Source organism: Ictidomys tridecemlineatus, chromosome 8, assembly GCF_052094955.1.
Source record: "Ictidomys tridecemlineatus isolate mIctTri1 chromosome 8, mIctTri1.hap1, whole genome shotgun sequence".
NCBI lineage: Eukaryota > Metazoa > Chordata > Mammalia > Rodentia > Sciuridae > Ictidomys > Ictidomys tridecemlineatus.
Genome location: NC_135484.1, coordinates 95749397 through 95766495, shown reverse-complemented (window position 1 = coordinate 95766495; position 17099 = coordinate 95749397). Strand labels below are relative to the sequence as shown.

At 35.7% G+C, this 17099-nt stretch overlaps 1 protein-coding gene across 3 annotated transcripts; it reads left to right on the top strand.

Annotated features, from left to right (window-relative positions):
* Positions 1-2994: 2994 nt before the first annotated feature.
* Positions 2995-15561, top strand: Kiaa1586 (KIAA1586 ortholog). Of its 3 annotated transcripts, XM_021721798.3 has the most exons (4): positions 2995-3267; positions 3804-3887; positions 7738-7818; positions 8732-15561. In XM_021721798.3, the coding sequence occupies exons 1-4, from the start codon at positions 3247-3249 to the stop codon at positions 10886-10888; spliced, it is 2343 nt and encodes a 780-aa protein (XP_021577473.1). In that variant the 5' UTR covers positions 2995-3246; the 3' UTR covers positions 10889-15561. The 3 variants fall into 3 exon arrangements, with proteins under 3 accessions (XP_021577473.1, XP_077875967.1, XP_077875966.1); XM_078019841.1 differs by lacking the exons at positions 2995-3267; positions 3804-3887 and adding an exon at positions 6620-6683; XM_078019840.1 differs by lacking the exons at positions 2995-3267; positions 3804-3887 and adding an exon at positions 8499-8608.
* The last annotated feature ends 1538 nt before the right edge of the window (positions 15562-17099 follow it).

Below are 17099 nucleotides of genomic sequence, written 5' to 3'. Positions count from 1 at the left end.
AAACCATGCCCCAAATAAACCTTTCCTCCTTTCAAGTTGATTATCTCTGATATTTTGTCATAGTGACAGAAAGTTGAATAACAGCAATAATGACTTATTTTTAAGAACTGCTCATGGAAGAGTTCTCCTCTCTAATAAACAAAAATCAAACACACAAAAAACCCTACTCCTATGCTTTTCCTAAATTTACTGAAAAATTTCTAAAAGTAAACTAGCTGCTAAGGCTGAAATCCCCTGCCTGGCCACAAGAAAGCAGGTGATGACCCCAACTCCTGCATGTTTACAAAAAATAGCCCATGTGAAATGTAATGCATCATTTGTGGGGAATATGAATCGACATACAAAAATGAGATGTTTTTCTATGTGCTAACAACAAACAATCAGAAAAAGGCAGGAGTTGCCTGGGCAACTTAGTGAGAACCTCTCTCAATAAAATAAAATGGCTAGGATGTAGCTCAGTGGTACAGTGCTCTGGGTTCAGTACTCATACCTAGAAAGAAATATATACATATATTCAGATACACACACACACACACACACACACACACGCGCACACACACACACACACACACACACACACACACACACACACCTGAAATAGGCTGGGAATATAGCTGAATAGTGGAGTACTTGCCAGCATGCACACAGCATGGTCCCCAGCACAGCAAAAACAAAAATATCAAAATATAAGAAATACTTAGAGATGAATCTGATGAAATATGAAAAACATTGGTACACTAAAAAAAATTCCCCAAAATAAAGAATTACGACAACATGAAAAATAAGACAAAGTTGGAAAACTACCTATTTTCAAGACTTACTACTAATATATCTGTTAAAGGACTTATCAGGAGAATAAATAAGCAAATCTCAAATTTCAATAAAAAACAGAATATTCATTTAAATAATGGATAAATGTGCTTAGACACTACCAATGAAGATATAAGAATAGCCAATAAAACACGAAAGGATTTTTTTAAGAGAGAGAGAGAATTTAATATTTACTTTTTAGTTTTCAGCAGACACAACATCTTTATTTGTATGTGGTGCTGAGGATTGAACCCAGTGCTGCATGCATGCCAGGTAAGCACGCTACCGCTTGAGCCACATCCCCAGCCCTGAAAGGATGTTTAACATGACTTTCTAGTCATTAGGTTAATTGCAAGTTAAATCACAATGAGAAATCACTACACATCTATTAGAATGTTTGGAATAAAAGGACCATCTTTGAAATAGCTACTGAATTGAGATGGGGATATAGCTCAGTTGGTAGAGTGTTTACCTCACATGCACCAAGGCCCTGGATTCAATTGCCAGCACCACAAAAGAAAAAGAAAAAGAAAAAAAAAAAAGAAAAGCTACTGAATTGAAGAGCAGGAGCACATCCAGAATCTAGTCACATAATGCACATGAGAAAAATCTTTTGTCCTGAGGATTGAACCCAGAGCCTCATGCTTGCTAGGCAAGAGCTCCACCACAGAGCTACATCCCAAGCCCCTCCTCCTCTCAGTTAAAATTTTGTTTTGAGACAGGGTCAAACTACGTTGCTCAGGCTGGTCTCAAATGGTGTCCTTCTGCCTCAGCTTCCCCAACAGCTGGGATTACCGACAAGGAAAATCTTTTATATACAAGTCTCTCCTAGGCATTTAAGTAATTTAGAAATGGTTAATTTCCATTAGGCATTGGGGTGCTCATTGTGACAGGTCTCCTTTTGTTCTGAGCTTTTTATGCAAGTGCTTTCCTTAAATTTAGTCAGCAGGCTTAATGTTTTATGTGGAGATGCAAGAAATGAAACAGATTAATGTAATACTAACTGCAAACACAAGTAATCACATGCTATGTTCCCATTTAGACCTGAAAAAAATAGGTCTCAAACTGAGAAAGTAATTATCCACTGCATTATTTATCAGGCAAAATTAACAGATTAAGTCAGCTGCAAAATTAACAAAAGATGACTTTTTTTTTCCCAAAAGAAATACTGCACTTATAAAGAATCAAGATGACTAGGAACTACTTCACTCTTACTGAGAAAATATGTTCTCTAAAATCACAGACTACCAAAAACTTTGTTGTTTGAAAATTTATCAGAAAGACAAAAGTGAGCCTGTCTCTTGGCTGGAGAAGCTACATAACTCTAACATAGAGATTCAACTTCATATTTCAAAACTAGTGCACGGGATACACGTAGGGAATTTCTGAGTTCAACATTCCCTGTTTTAGGTTTGTGGTTTTCAAGTTGACAAGACCTTGGGCCACTTTGCAGTCCACACACAACATCAAACCTTTTGCACACAGTCCGAATCAAATTGAATCTATTAAAACATTGCCTCATTCGAGCTGGGGTTGTGGCTCAGTGGCAGAGCGCTTGCCCCACAAATGTGAGGCCCACTGGGTTCGATCCTTAGCACCACATAAAAATAAGTAAACAAAAATAAAGATATCGTGCCAATGTATAACTAAAATAAATAAATAAATAAAATTGCCTCATTTCTATTTCACCTATTTCTACACTTTCTTAAAATCTTATAATCATGCTGTCTTATCCTTTGAATGGTGAGATGTCCCATAGTTCCTCAGTTGTATGAGTTTGCTCGTTGTAAGTCATCATCAAAATCTCAAAGGTGATTTCTGGAGCTACAGAATTATCAACTAGAAGTGGCCCTAGGCTATTAAGGCTGGGGGGGGGAAACAAGTTTTAAAAGAATGTTCTCAGTTAAAATTTGTTTTCATAAATTTCATCCATTTACTAAAATTTTGTGGTAATATTGAAAAAGGTGGGCCATAACTTCGCTAAGGCAATATCTGAACAAACAACGAAGAAGTACTTTAATCACATTTATCTTTATACAGACCAAATACGTCCGTAAAAACAAAACAAAACATCCCCACCGACCCCTCAGCCATTCCCTCTGAGAGGAACTGCAAAGAGGGGGCGCAAGCGCAGAAGCCCAAGGTCCTTTCCCACTCAGCGCCCACGCGCAGGGCGGCTCTGTGTCTGGCTTAACTACAATTCCCAGCATCCTGCGAGGTGCGGGGAAGGAGAGCCAGAGGCTCCGGAGATAGCGGGCCAGGGAGGGCCGCTCCTCCTTCTCTGGCGGTTTTGCACCTGGTTGCGCTTGACCAGAGTTCCCGTTAGAGATAACGCTGTGGCAAGTGGTGGTGCCTTGAGGCGGTGCAAAGTGGGAAGGGAAGTCGCGGCGGCGGCAGGGACAGCAGTAGTGGTGGTGCTGTCAAGCCGTTGGAGAAATGGGAGACCCAGGGTCGGAGGTGAGTAGCAGGGCCTTGGGCCTTCGCGTTCTGGGAGCCGAACCGCGGAGGGTTTCGAGATTGGTGAGGTTGAGGCCTGTGCTCGGCCGCAGCCTCGGGGCGCTGCGCCTCAGCATCTAGGGCGGAGCGGGGCCTTCGGGCCTGCTGCGTGCGTGCCCCGGGAACCTGCGGCAACAATGGCCGCCCGGCCGCCCCCGGCCCCTGAACTGGCCCCTAGTTCCTGCTGCCGCCGCTCTGCCCCGGGAGCCCAGCGACGGCTGAAGTCAGGATTGCCCTTGGGTAGCGAGCTTGCATCCCTACTCCTGGAGTAGGTGGGGACCTTCTGAGCGCTGGTCACTCCTTTTCGAGGGCCATTCACTACAGCTGCACGACGCCTTAGCAAAACCGAGCTTCCTCGACTCAGTTCTTCGTGGCGTTTGCGTGCGTTTGTGCTCAGTTTCCGTCCAAGCTTTTGTCTCAATCGTCCTTTTTGGAAAAAATCTCTCCCTACAAGTGTATAGCTGAATAGATAAGCATGTTTTGGCTTATTTTTGTAGATAATAGAATCTGCCCCTCCAGCTGGGCCTGAGGCATCTGAATCAACAACGGATGAAAACGAAGATGACATTCAGTTTGTTAGTGTAAGTAGCTACTGATAATCGGGCTTTTCCCAGAGTAAAAGACTGTGTAAGGCATTGTGCAGTTCTACTGACCTGGTCATTCATCATTCAACGAATAGTAAGGATGTCTCCTGGGTGCTGGACACTGTGGGACATGGTGTAGGATTAAGGAGTTTACCAGGAAAGATATCTGAGCCACCACAATAGCCATCACAAAGAGCATGGCCTATTGAACGTATTGGCCTCTTATTGAGGCCTCCGGTGCCCTCATTTGGATCCATTTTATGATTACTCCAGACAAAATTCTGGTCTCTGTAAACTTACAGACTGTGTGATTTAAAATGGGGGCAAGAATGCCTTCTCAAAGGTGACACACAGGACTAGGAGGGAGGGAGAGAGGTGGAAAACAAGGTGTGTAGGAACTCAGCTTGAGGACTTGACTAACCTCTGAGATCATCATGTTACAGCATAGTGCAACAATTGCACATAATGAATCCTGCATCACCAGGAGCATGCTTTCTTTTCTGTTTTTGTCCTTTGCCACAGGCAGTAGTTTTCAAGTGTTAGGAAATAGAAACTTTCAAATTCTTGAGCCCAACTCCAGATTTACTGAGTCAGAAAGAAATTCAAAGTCGGGCTTAGGAATCTCCATTTTTGAACAAGTTCAGGACATTTGAATCTCTGAACACACTTAATAAAACATTGATTTGGAAAATGGAAGGAAATGCTCTAAATATTGTGGGATGATTTTCATTCAGTGCTGTTAAAGTTTTACAAAGGCTTTGCTTGTCATAGTATCTCAGCTACGCAAAAACAGTTCTGCCTCAAAACTGTTCTATTACTGAGTTATGTGATCAGTTAGTTTGTATTAAGTCTGTATAGTTTTTCTTTATACTAGAGTGCCTGTCTGATGTTTGTGTGTTTTTAGTGGCTGTAGTTTAGATTGACTTTGGAAGTCACTTATTTTTTTAAGAAACAAAATTTGCTTCCTGAAAATTATGTAGTTAACATTGTTGTTTGTTCTATAAGATTTATGTAGAAAGTGTTCACAAAATCATATCTTTGGCATTTTTTATAATATAATTTTTCAGTTGTAGATGAACACAAATATTTTATTTATTTATTTTTATATGATGCTGAAGATCAAACCCAATGCCTGTGATAGGCAAGCACTCTACCACAGAGCTACAACCCCAGCCCATCTTTGGCATTCTTTTTTAAAATAATTTTTTTAGTTATAGATGACCACAATATCTTTATTTTTTATGTAGTGCTGAGGATCGAATCCATGCCTCATACATGTTAGGCAAGTGCTGTACCACTGAGCCACAATCCTAGCCCTGGCATTCTTTCTTGAAATACATGAATAGTGAATATGGTGTTCTAGTCTTGATACTTAGAACCTTTATAAATTTGAGGGTACCATGAGAAGTTGTATGCTTACTCTTCACTTTTGTGATTAGTTAAGTGATGTAACTGGAAATCGAAGAGTCATAGTTTTGTTTTGTACTGAAAAAAGTTGGAAAGAGGATGTCATGGGTCTTTAGGAAAAATAATTTTGATTTTTCCTGACTATCCCATGAGGGATTGGGATGTTCTGATCTTGATAATGTTTTGTGTAATTCTCAGTAGGAATGACACACATCATCTTTATGATCTGTCTGCCTTACTTGAGAAACACAAAAGCAATCTACAATTAAGGTTGAAAAATAAATAGGTATAAGTTTGTGTAATACCCTGAAGAATAATAATATTTTAAGTTCTGACTGAGCTTATATATGACTGAGCTTATGTGGGGGATTTTTCTCAGGCTTCTCTCTAATACCAATATCTGTGAATGCTCAAACCCTTTATGTAAAATGTCCTAGTATTCCCCTATAACCTCTGCACAATCTCCTATAGGTATAAATCATCTGTAGATTTCAAATAATAACAAATACAATGTAAATTCTATGTAAGTAGTTGTTACATTGTATGGGGAATAATGATAAGAAAAAAATCTTTATGTGTTCGGTATGGACACTTTTTGATTAAAAAAGTTTTATTTTATGAAAAATATTATCAATCCATGGTTGGTTGACCATAGATATGGAACCCATGGATATGGAGGGTTGATATGCTTTAAATGTAGAGAATCATTTGCATCTTTGCATACAAAGTCTTGAATAGATGAGAACCTCATATTTTATCCTGTTCCAAATAGAGGATCAAAGGCTTGATAGCCTCACATGGGAAATAAATGATATGCTGTAAAGGAAATTGCATATCAGAAAGTACTTAAAAAATTCCAATGCATTTGTGCATTGTTATTATTGTCACTATTACTTTTTGTGTGAGGATCTAACCCAGGACCTCAAAGCATGCTGAATGAGTATTCTACATCCCCAGCCCTCCTGTTGCATTTAAATGGTGCCAAGAAAAAGACAATTGACTTTAATGCTATTTTAAAATGCATTTAGATACAGAATCTATTACTTTATTCTGTAATACCATCCTATAGTCCACTAGGATATGCTTTTGCTTTTTTAAAAATATTTTTTATAGTACTATCCATTACGGATTATATGCTCTGGATTTAGTTATTTGTTTAAGGGTTATACAGATACAGAAAAGAATGTTAATATGTTAATTCTTGATATTCTGATTTTTATGTCTTAGTTGTTTCATATAAATCTTGATTTTTTTCACTCCCCTAGATTTTTTTTTTTTCAAAGAGAATTTTTAACTTTTTTTTTTTTATTTTTTAGTTTTCGGAGGACACAACATCTTTGTTTGTATGTGGTGCTGAGGATGGAACCCGGGCCGCACGCATGCCAGGCGAGCGCACTACCGCTTGAGCCACATCCCCAGCCCTACTCCCCTAGATTTTATTCTACATTGTGGCACAACATCCTTTTTGTGGTCTGCTAAGTATTCAGCCCCAAATTAAACATAATATACTGAAATAAAGGAATGACAAAATTGATTGGGGAATACAAAAAGAGCTCTTATCTTTGATATAAATTTTATTGAACTATAGTATGCATTTAGAAAAAAAATGTATATTTCCTCATTGTTCTCCCTGCCATCACCTTACTTTAGTACCATATTAGCCTTTTCCTGGATTGATTATTTGGATTATCTTACTTGTATTTGCTCAGTACTCTCCTATATGATCAATCTTCTTGAAACAGACTTCTCATAATATTCCTATCTTAACATTATTTGTTGATCTTTTGTCCTTGGATAAAGTCTAATATTTTAACTTGAGATATTTATGGCCTCATCTATGAAGGAAAGTATTGTGTATGTAAAGAAAGGATAGAAAAAAATTAGTTTGATGTTTAACAGTTTAGGGGTAGTGTGGGTGAAGAAATTCAAGAATTTTGGCTAGGGTTGTAGCTCAGTGGTAGAGCACTTGCCTAGCATGGGTGAGGCTTTAGGTTTGATCCTCAGCATCACATAAAAATAAATAAATAAAAGTATTTTATTCATCTACAACCAAAAAAAAAGGTGGAGGGAAGAATCATTGAGCTTAAGCTATCTCAAACATTATTGATAACTGTTCCAGTTTTAAAATGCTGTACTATTAAATCTGTGTCTTTTTTAATACTCTCTCTGTACTGTTGCCCGTTCCAAAAGGAAGCCACATGGCTTTATTCCTCTGTGTACATTTAAGCTCTTTGTGGCTGGCTTTTGTCATTATTACATATTTATTTACTCTCTTTTTCCTGTGCCTCTTTTGTTTCTGTTTATTCTATGCCATTTGCAATATTTCTTATTCAGAGTAATTTTTGCAAATTTTAATTAAAACAAACAAAAACTCCCCACTGATTGTAATTGTGAGTTTAATTGATTGTTAATGACATAAATTTACCACTCTCTTTTTTAGGAAGGACTGTCGAGACCTGTTCTTGAATACATTGATCTGGTTTGTGGTGATGATGAAGAGTCTAACATGCACCATAGTGATGTAAGCACATTATATTTCTGTTTTAGTTCTTCTAGTAAGTGTAATAGTGTGCTGGAGGTCCTTGAACTGTATTATAAGAATCTATTGTTAGATTTTTCTGGAATTTCGTGAGTTGATTATAAACATAGCCGTTATTCAAAATTAAAGTATATAAATATATGGTATACATTATCATTACATTTAACCTAATACTCAAACTCATCATATCCTAGCATCTGTATACTTGAAGTTATTTGCATCTGTTGTGTCTGTTGGATAGAAATGCCACACTAGGTAGTGTGCTGGTACCACAAAAAAGGAGTATTTACCTCATGGTAATTGGGAAAATAGAAATCAGGGCTTGATTTGTTATTTGTTGGTGGTCTAAACTCAAAAGATAAAATGTTAATCCAGATTAAATTTCAGAATGTGATATGACTCTTCTTAACTGCTAAAATGTGTGTAGCACAACAAATTGAGGAAATTGCCTTGTGATATTGAAAACTGTTAATTCAGCAAAGATTTGATGTTGTCATTGAAAAATGAATGGAAGTCTAATATATGTCTTCGTTGTTTCATTTTCATCTTATTTATTCTTGTAAATGAAAATACCACCCACTCTTCATATTGGAATTACACTCATTTGCAAATCATGTGACCTGTGTTTCTGACTGAATTGGATCATAATGAAACATTCATAGTCAGATTTTGTGATACTGTTGTTGGCAATAGACGTTTTTTAAAATCTGATAGTGGATTTTTCAAGAAATAGCAAGTGACATTGAAGTTATAGGTAAAAATGAACATCAAGGTAAGCATTTTAGTTTAAATTTTATTTCTAAAATTATTTAAATAAATTACTAAGAGAACATTTTACATTAGCCTTTCAAATGTTATCATGAATTTTACTTATACATGTAAAATTATTTTTCAGGTTCTATTCCCTAAAATGCCAAAACGACAGGGTGACATCTTGCACTTTTTAAATGTGAAGAAGGCTAAAACAGACACAGAAAGTAATGATAGGAACAAAAATCATTGTGGACTGTCTAAGTCAAAGGAACCAAATTTAGAATGTATTGAACAACCAATCATTGAACAAAAGCCATCATGTTCATCAAAGGAAGAAATAGATAATCTTATGCTTCCAGATTGTTGGAATGAAAAACAAGCATTTATGTTTACAGAACAGTATAAGTGGCTTGAAATTAAAGAAGGTAAATTAGGATGTAAGGATTGTTCAACAGTTCGGCATTTGGGATCGAAAGCAGAAAAGCATGTCCATGTATCCAAGGAATGGATTTCATATTTAGTAACCCCTAATGGCAGTAATAAAACTACCAGACAAGCTTCTTTGCGGAAAAAAATTAGGGAGCATGATATATCTAAAGCTCATGGTAAAATTCAAGATTTATTAAAGGAATCGGTTAATGATTCAGTTTCTAATATATTGCCTAAACAAAATAATAAAAATATTGATGCTACTGTAAAAGTTTTCAATACTGTTTACAGTTTAGTAAAACATAATAGACCTTTATCTGATATTGAAGGGGCAATAGAATTACAGGAGAAAAATGGAGAGGTCAATTGTTTAAATACCCGCTACAGTGCAACAAGAATAGCAGAACATATTGCAAAAGAAATGAAGATGAAGATATTTAAGAATATCATTGAAGAGAAAGCCAAAATCTGTATCATAATTGATGAGGCATCTACAGTTTCAAAGAAAAGCACCCTTGTGATTTATCTCCAGTGCGCAATTCAGTCAGCTCCTGCACCTGTTACATTATTTGTTGCTTTAAAAGAATTACTATCAACCACAGCAGAGTACATTTTAAATACATTATTGACTACTTTAAATGATTATGGCTTTACAAATGAATATTTGAAAGCAAATTTAATTGCATTTTGTTCTGATGGTGCTAACCTGATTCTGGGAAGAAAGTCTGGTATAGGTACAAAATTGTTAGAAAAATTTCCTGAAATCATTATGTGGAACTGTTTAAACCATCGATTGCAATTGTCACTTGATGATTCAGTATCTGAAATAAAACAAGTTAATCATTTTAAGATATTTCTTGATAAAATTTATTCTCTTTATCATCAATCTAATACAAATCAAACCAAGCTATTAGGATCTGTAGCTAAAGACCTTGAAATTGAAATTATTAAAATTGGTCGGGTAATGGGAGCAAGATGGGCTGCATGTAGTTTACAAGCTGCTACTGCTGTATGGCGTGCATATCCTGTATTATATATGCATTTTTCTAATTCTTATTCTGGTTTGGCAGAGAGGTTAGCTAATACTAATTTTTTACAAGACCTTGCTTTGATGATTGACATTCTTGAAGAATTTTCCCTGCTTTCAACTGCATTACAGTCAAGATCAACTAATATTCAGAAAGCACAAAAATTGATCAAACGAACCATAAGATCTTTGGAAAATTTAAAAATTGATACTGGAAAATATGAATCAAAGGTTGAAGATTTGATTAAGTCAGAGAAGTTTAGAGATATTCCATTTAGTAAGAATAATAAATTTAATGCTCTTCCTAGGAATATGTTGCTAGAAAATATAATTCAACACATGAACTTACGCCTTTTTTCTGATAGAAACCATGATGAAAGTATTTTTAATTATTTTGATTTGCTAGAACCTTCCACATGGCCTTATGAAGAAATGACTTTACCATGGACAGCTGGTGAAAAAAAATTATCTCATTTGTGTGAAATTTTAAAATACAAAATTGATTTGAATGATTTTCAGGAATTTATAAATAATAATATAAAATCAGATAATGTTTCAATTCCTACAACTATACAAAAAGCTAAGAAGATAGTTAGCACCATCGCAGTCAATAATGCTGAAGCTGAAAGAGGTTTCAGTTTGATGAATATAATTTGTACAAGGGTGAGAAATAGTTTAACAATAGATCACATATCTGATTTAATGACAATAAATTTATTGGGGAAGGAATTAGCAGATTGGGATGCAACTCCATTTGTAAAATCTTGGTCAAATTGCAACCATAGATTGGCCACAGATACAAGAGTTCGGCAAAAATCAACAAAAGTCTTCTATGAGAATTAGCTGGCTTTAAGAAACTTACAGTAAAAAATATCCTTTATGTTTTTATCATTTGTAAGTTTTGTGCCACACATCCTTTACATACTTAAAAGTGTTTTTGAAAGCCAGTTAAACTATTATCAGCATTTTGCTGTTTAAATGACATTCTTTAAAGAGATAAAGCTGATGATAATTGTTTTTTAGAACTGTAAATTTTTAGAGTTTGACCCATGTCTGCTAGAATGGGTCATTATATATTCCAAAAAGTCTTATATAGAACTTCCAACCATTTACACTTTTTGCATTGTTTTATATTAAATAAGGATACCAAAAAAAAAAAAGTGACATCTAAGTTCTAAACCTTGAAGGTTTTATCAAATAAAAGAAAAATGGGATAAAAACTAAGCCTTTGGCTCTAGTCTTTCTCATTTTTATACCTGCACTATACAGTATTGTACCCACTAGCTTCAGTGACTGACTATTAGACACTTGAGATGAGTTCGTTAGGACTAAGGAAGTAAGAATTATTTAATTTTAATCTTGTAAAAACTGAAGCAACATAAAATATTTTTCTGCATAACTTTCTTGGGAACACATTTTCCTTTGTTACCTTGCATAAAATATGATTGTAGTATGCTTGTCAAACTTCTGTATCATTTCTAATATTACATATAAACATATCACTAATTAAGTCTGACAACAGACAGATCAATACAAATTATTTTTTTCTACAATGATGTAACATTATACCATGTTTTTCCTGAACATATTATGTAGACCACAGGAATTATAGTGATACTTATGAAAATCAATTGCTGATTAAATTGAAATGCTTATTTTGATTATAATTATTTTTCTAGTTTTCACATGAATATCAACAAATTTTTAAATTTAAAATGAAGACATACTGAAAAAAGAATAAGTAGAGATGGAGAAGCTAGTATATCAGTAACAGCTAACAAAAAGAAACTGGAAGAAGGTATATTGCAGATTTCATGATGAATGGCAGTTGCAATTTGCTATGGCAGAAAAGCAAGCTGATAATTAAGAAAAAATTAGATATGAATGTATTCAGAAAGTGCAAGATGAATTAGATAAATTACCTTTCTAAGGTCAAAAAAGAAACTAGCACATTGTATCCTCACAAATATGTACTCCTATGTATAATTAAAAAATAAAATTAGTCATCTGAAAAATTGTCTAACAAGACAAATTTTTAACAATTTTTATAGGATCTGAGCTTTTAAGTTTGGCCTGATGAATTTAAAACAGCTTGAATTCTTGCATTAAAGAGAACTAGTTTTTAGATGGATTAATACTAAATTATGTAGTTGTAGAAATTGTTAGAAAATTACGAGTAAAACCTAAGATAGTTTATAAAAACATGCAGGGGCTGAGCACCATCATATACCTGTAATCCCAGCTACTCGGGAGGCTGAGGCAGGAGGATTGCAAGTTTGAGACCAGCCTCTGCAATTTAGCAAGACGCTGTCTGAAAACAAAAAGGGCTGGGAATGTAGCTAAGTGGTAAAATGTCCCTGGGTTTGATTCCCAGTACTTGAGACAGGCACGCAGGGCCTTCAGTTAAGCCATCAGTTGCTTATACAATATGTACCTAACAGTATCAAAGATTGATTCAAAATCGGAAAAGTTGCAGATAGCTTTAGGTGAGTATATAAGAGATACTTCCCAATTAATAATCCTAAGTATATTTTATCTCATAGGACTTAAAAATTATAAGGAAGTAATTTAAATTCATAACCTAAAAAATAATCATGCAGCTGTTTTTTTAGTCTTTTACATATGTCATGCAGCATCCAACACGGCCCAACCCTCCAGCTCCACCTGTTCTTGGGGTTTTAGACTTCTCTGTCTATGTGGCCATGTAAGCTGAGTCTTCAAAATGAATTTCTTAATACACGCATGTGCCATGATGGGAGTTTCAACTAGATGTGGAAAAAAAAAAAAAAAACCTTTCACAATAGAGAACACTCTGGCTAGGTGAGGTAAAAAATTGTATTTCTTTGGAATTTCAAAATAAGCCTGATGGGGGCTAAGAATGTGATTCAGTAATAGAGCATTTTCTCATGCAAGAGGCCTTGGGTTCAACACCCAGCACCACACACACATACACACACACACAGCCAAAGAATAAGCCTGGTGTTTTCCTTATTTCTTTCTGTTTTGTTATTGTTGTTGTTTGTTTTTAATACCAGGGATTGAATTGAACTCAGGAGCACTCAACCACTGAGACACATCCCCAGTCCAGTTTTGTATTTTGTTAGAGACAGGGTCTCACTGAGTTGCTTAGCACCTCACCATTGCTGAGGGTGGCTTTGAACCACAATCTTCCTATCTCAGCCTGAGCTGCTTAGATTGCAAGTGTGTGCCAGCATGCCCAGCTTCCTTATTTCTTTGTTCTATTGTATGATGCAGTATGAAAATATTTTTGCTCAATTTTTTGTTTTGTGTTTTGATATTGGGGATTAACTAATGGTGCTCTTGACCATTGAACTATATTCCCCAGCCCTTTGTAGTTCAAGACAGAGTCTTGCTAAATTATCCATGCTGATACCAAACTTTCAATCATCCTGTCTCAATCTCCTGAGTAGCTGGGATCATAGGTGTGCACCACGATACCCAACTTGTGCTCATATTGTTTCTTTTTTTTTTTTTTTTGAGAGAGAGAATATGAATCTTTTTTGTAGATGGACACAACACAATACCTTTATTTTTTTATGTAGTGCTGAGAATTAAACCCAGGTCCCACCCGTGCTAGGCGAGTGCTTTACTGCTGAGCCACAATTCCAGTCCCTGTGCTCAGTTTTTTGAAATGGGTTCTATGACAAGTGTTATAGAACATTTAAGTAGTTGTTCACAAATGCAGACAGTGTGGCAATGAATTAGGGCAATGAACTTAGTGATCTTACATGCTCTGCCAGTTGGTGAAATTGTGGAAGAGTTATACAAAATTTAATGTACTTTTAACTTCAGCTCAGGATTTTCTTGAAACAGAAATGGAAGGAGAATACTTAATAAGAACAAAAATGGTAGTTTTGTTTTCTCCCCAATATCACATGGCATATGAAGGATCTAAATTTGAAGTTCTAAGGCTAGGGGAAAAAAACTTTTTTTTTTTTTTAACTAGACAAATACTAGAATTTATGTTGAAATCAAATCTTTAAACAATGAAAATTAGTAAGAATCTTACACTTTTTCTTATTCTTCTTTTGTGTGTGTGTGTGTGTCACTGAGAATTGAACCCCTAGCTACTCTACTACTGAGCTACATCCCCAACTCTGTTTTATTTTGAGACAGGGTTTCACTTTGAGGCTGGCTTCAAATTTGTGATCCTCCTGCTTTAGTCTCTGGAGTCAATAGGATTAAAGTACTATGCCATTGTACCTGGCAAATAATTTTATTTATTTATCTATCTGTCTGTATATTTATTTATTTATTTGTGTGTGTGTGTATACAATACTGGATATGGAACCCAGGGCTTTACACATGCTAACAAAGCACTCTACCACTGAGCCACATTCCCAGCCCACACTTTTTTAGTGAGGGGGGTTCCAGGGACTGAACTCAGGGTACTCAACCACTGAACCACATTCCCAGCCCTAGTTTGTATTTTATTTAGAGACAGGGTCTCACTGAGTTGCCTAGTGCCTCACTTTTTGCTGAACTGGCTTTGAACTTCATTACAATCCTCCAGTCTCAGCCTTCTAAGCTGCATGTGCTATCACGCCTAGCACATGTTTTTTTTTTTTTTTAACATGAACCAATGTGTACAAGATTTTCAATGTATTTGAAAGTGTTATGGAAATTTACTACAAAAACCACAAGAAAAATTTGAAAACTCCTTTATTGATGAATTTAGAGTTGCTTTTCAATTTATTCAGCCAACTCTGAAATCAGTGTTAATACTAAATTGGCGTAAAATTTATTGAATTTACTCAAATGGTTTCAAAGTGATAATGCTTTTGGTCTGAAGTCAAATCAGTTATTTTTAAAAAGATGAATGGTATATATTCATACCTATAGACTAAATTTTATTTGTTTTTGAAAATTAACTTTTACCTTTAGCCTATGTGACTTTCCCATGTTAAAAACCAAATGTGCCAAGTGCTGTGGTGTGCACCTATAATCCCAGTGGCTCTGGAGGCTGAGGCAGGAGGATCTTGAGTTCAAAGCCAGCCTCAGCCAAAGCGAGGTGCTAAGCAATTCAGTGAGTCACTGTCTCTAAATAAAATACAAAATAGGGATGGCAATGTGGCTCAGAGGCAGAGTGCCCCTGAATTCAGTCCCCAGTACCAAAAGAAAAAAAGAAGCCATGTGAGACATCTTACTGTTGGAAGTTGTTGAAGTTACTTATTATGGGTAGAAACATCCTGTCAAGTGAAATAGTTTTATAGGCATGGTTTTTCTCTCCCCAAAAGGGTGGGTAAAATACATTAATTTGGCTAGGGCATAATATTTAAACTTCCATAAAGTGCTCATCCACTTTGTGATTTGTACATGAAAAGTCCCAAAATAAAAAATGGCACTTCCATCATGAAAACCCTTTCATCCTTCTTGTCCTAAATAAACCAAAGGGCACTGGTTAGTATGGGGATCTTTTGGAATTTGGAAAGCAGACAGCTTTACTTTATAAAATTGAAACAGCAGCAGCAGCATCCATAAAATATAAACCCAAATCTTACTGTTGTTTTTTTTTTCTTAAAAAAAAGGATGGGCTGGGGTTTTGGCTCATGGTAGAGCACTCACCTTGCACATGCAAGGGCCTGGGTTCAATCCTTAGCATCATGGAAAAATGAATGAATGGAATAAAGGTATTGTGTCCAACTACAACTGAAAGAAATATTTTTAAAACATAAAATAAAAAGGGATTTTTTTCAGCATGGATATGAAAACTAAAGTAAAAGAATAACTGTTCGGAATAATTTGAGTATGTGACTCTACTTTTTCACTTATGACTTTATGAAATTTATACACAGATCAAGTATTTGTGATGAAAAAGGCATTTGGAGGAATTGATATATGCTTTTAAGTGTAAAATACACATTGCATTTTAAAGACTTAGTATGTAAATTATCACATTAATTTATGTTGATTATATGTTGAAATTTAGATACATTGGGTTAAATAAAATATTAAAATTAATTTTATGTATTTAGTTTTACTTTAGAAGTACATAAATTGCTTGCATTGTAGTTCTGTTGGTCAGCACTATCCTATATGGTATTTATCAAACCCAAGTTTCTGCAATCTAGATCTTACTTCTGACTTTAAGATCCATAGCCAACCATCTTTTCATCATTTTCAAAATCTCATTCCATAGGCAATGCAAAGTAAATATACCCAAAGCTGAATTTATCAATCCCTTCGTATATCTGCTGTAGAGAATGGCTCAACCACCTTCTTGTCACTCAAACTAGAAAGAGAAAACATTTGCAAACTTCTTCATCCAGCCTGCTGTGTCTCTTCCACTTCTCCCACTGTAGTTATCTTATCCACACTCTTGGTTTTCTTTCTTAGAGTACTGTAATAGCTTCCTAACAAGCTTCCCTGCCTTCATTCTTGACATTTCTTAATCTAGCCTCCACAGAAACATGAGAATGCCATTCTAGAGTACACATTTATACTTTTGTATGGTGCTAATGATTGAATCCAGGGCCTCCCATATGCCAGGCATACCCAGCCCACATTTATTCTTTTAACTTTTTTTTAGCTGTGTTGCCCATACCGGCCTCAAACTTGCAATCCTCCTGCCTGCAAATCCAGAGTATCTGGGATTACAAACCAGGCATATATTACCACACTCAGCTTTCTTATAACTTTTATTAGGCAGTAAGATATTCACTCAACAGAAAACCAACTTAAATCACTTAAATGGACTTATAACCTTGTATAACAAGAAATTTGGAGATGGCTGTGGGGTTTTTTTTCTGAGTAGTTTAATATTGTCATTGGGATTATTTTGGTCTTTTCCTCATGGGAAAGATGGCAGGATAGCTGACATAGTTTTAGACCTGCTTGATTTAAGCCAGCATGGTAAAAGGTGGAGCAAGTCCTGTGTGAATCAGAAAATCAAAAGCTTTGTTAGAAGCTTTTCCAAGTAGGAAAACACTGACAGAGTTGTATTAGCATGACCATCCTTATCGCAAGGGAGACTTGGGATGTGAACTTCTACCTTCCTTAGCTTCAATAGTAGAGATAGGTAAGAGAGAAAAAA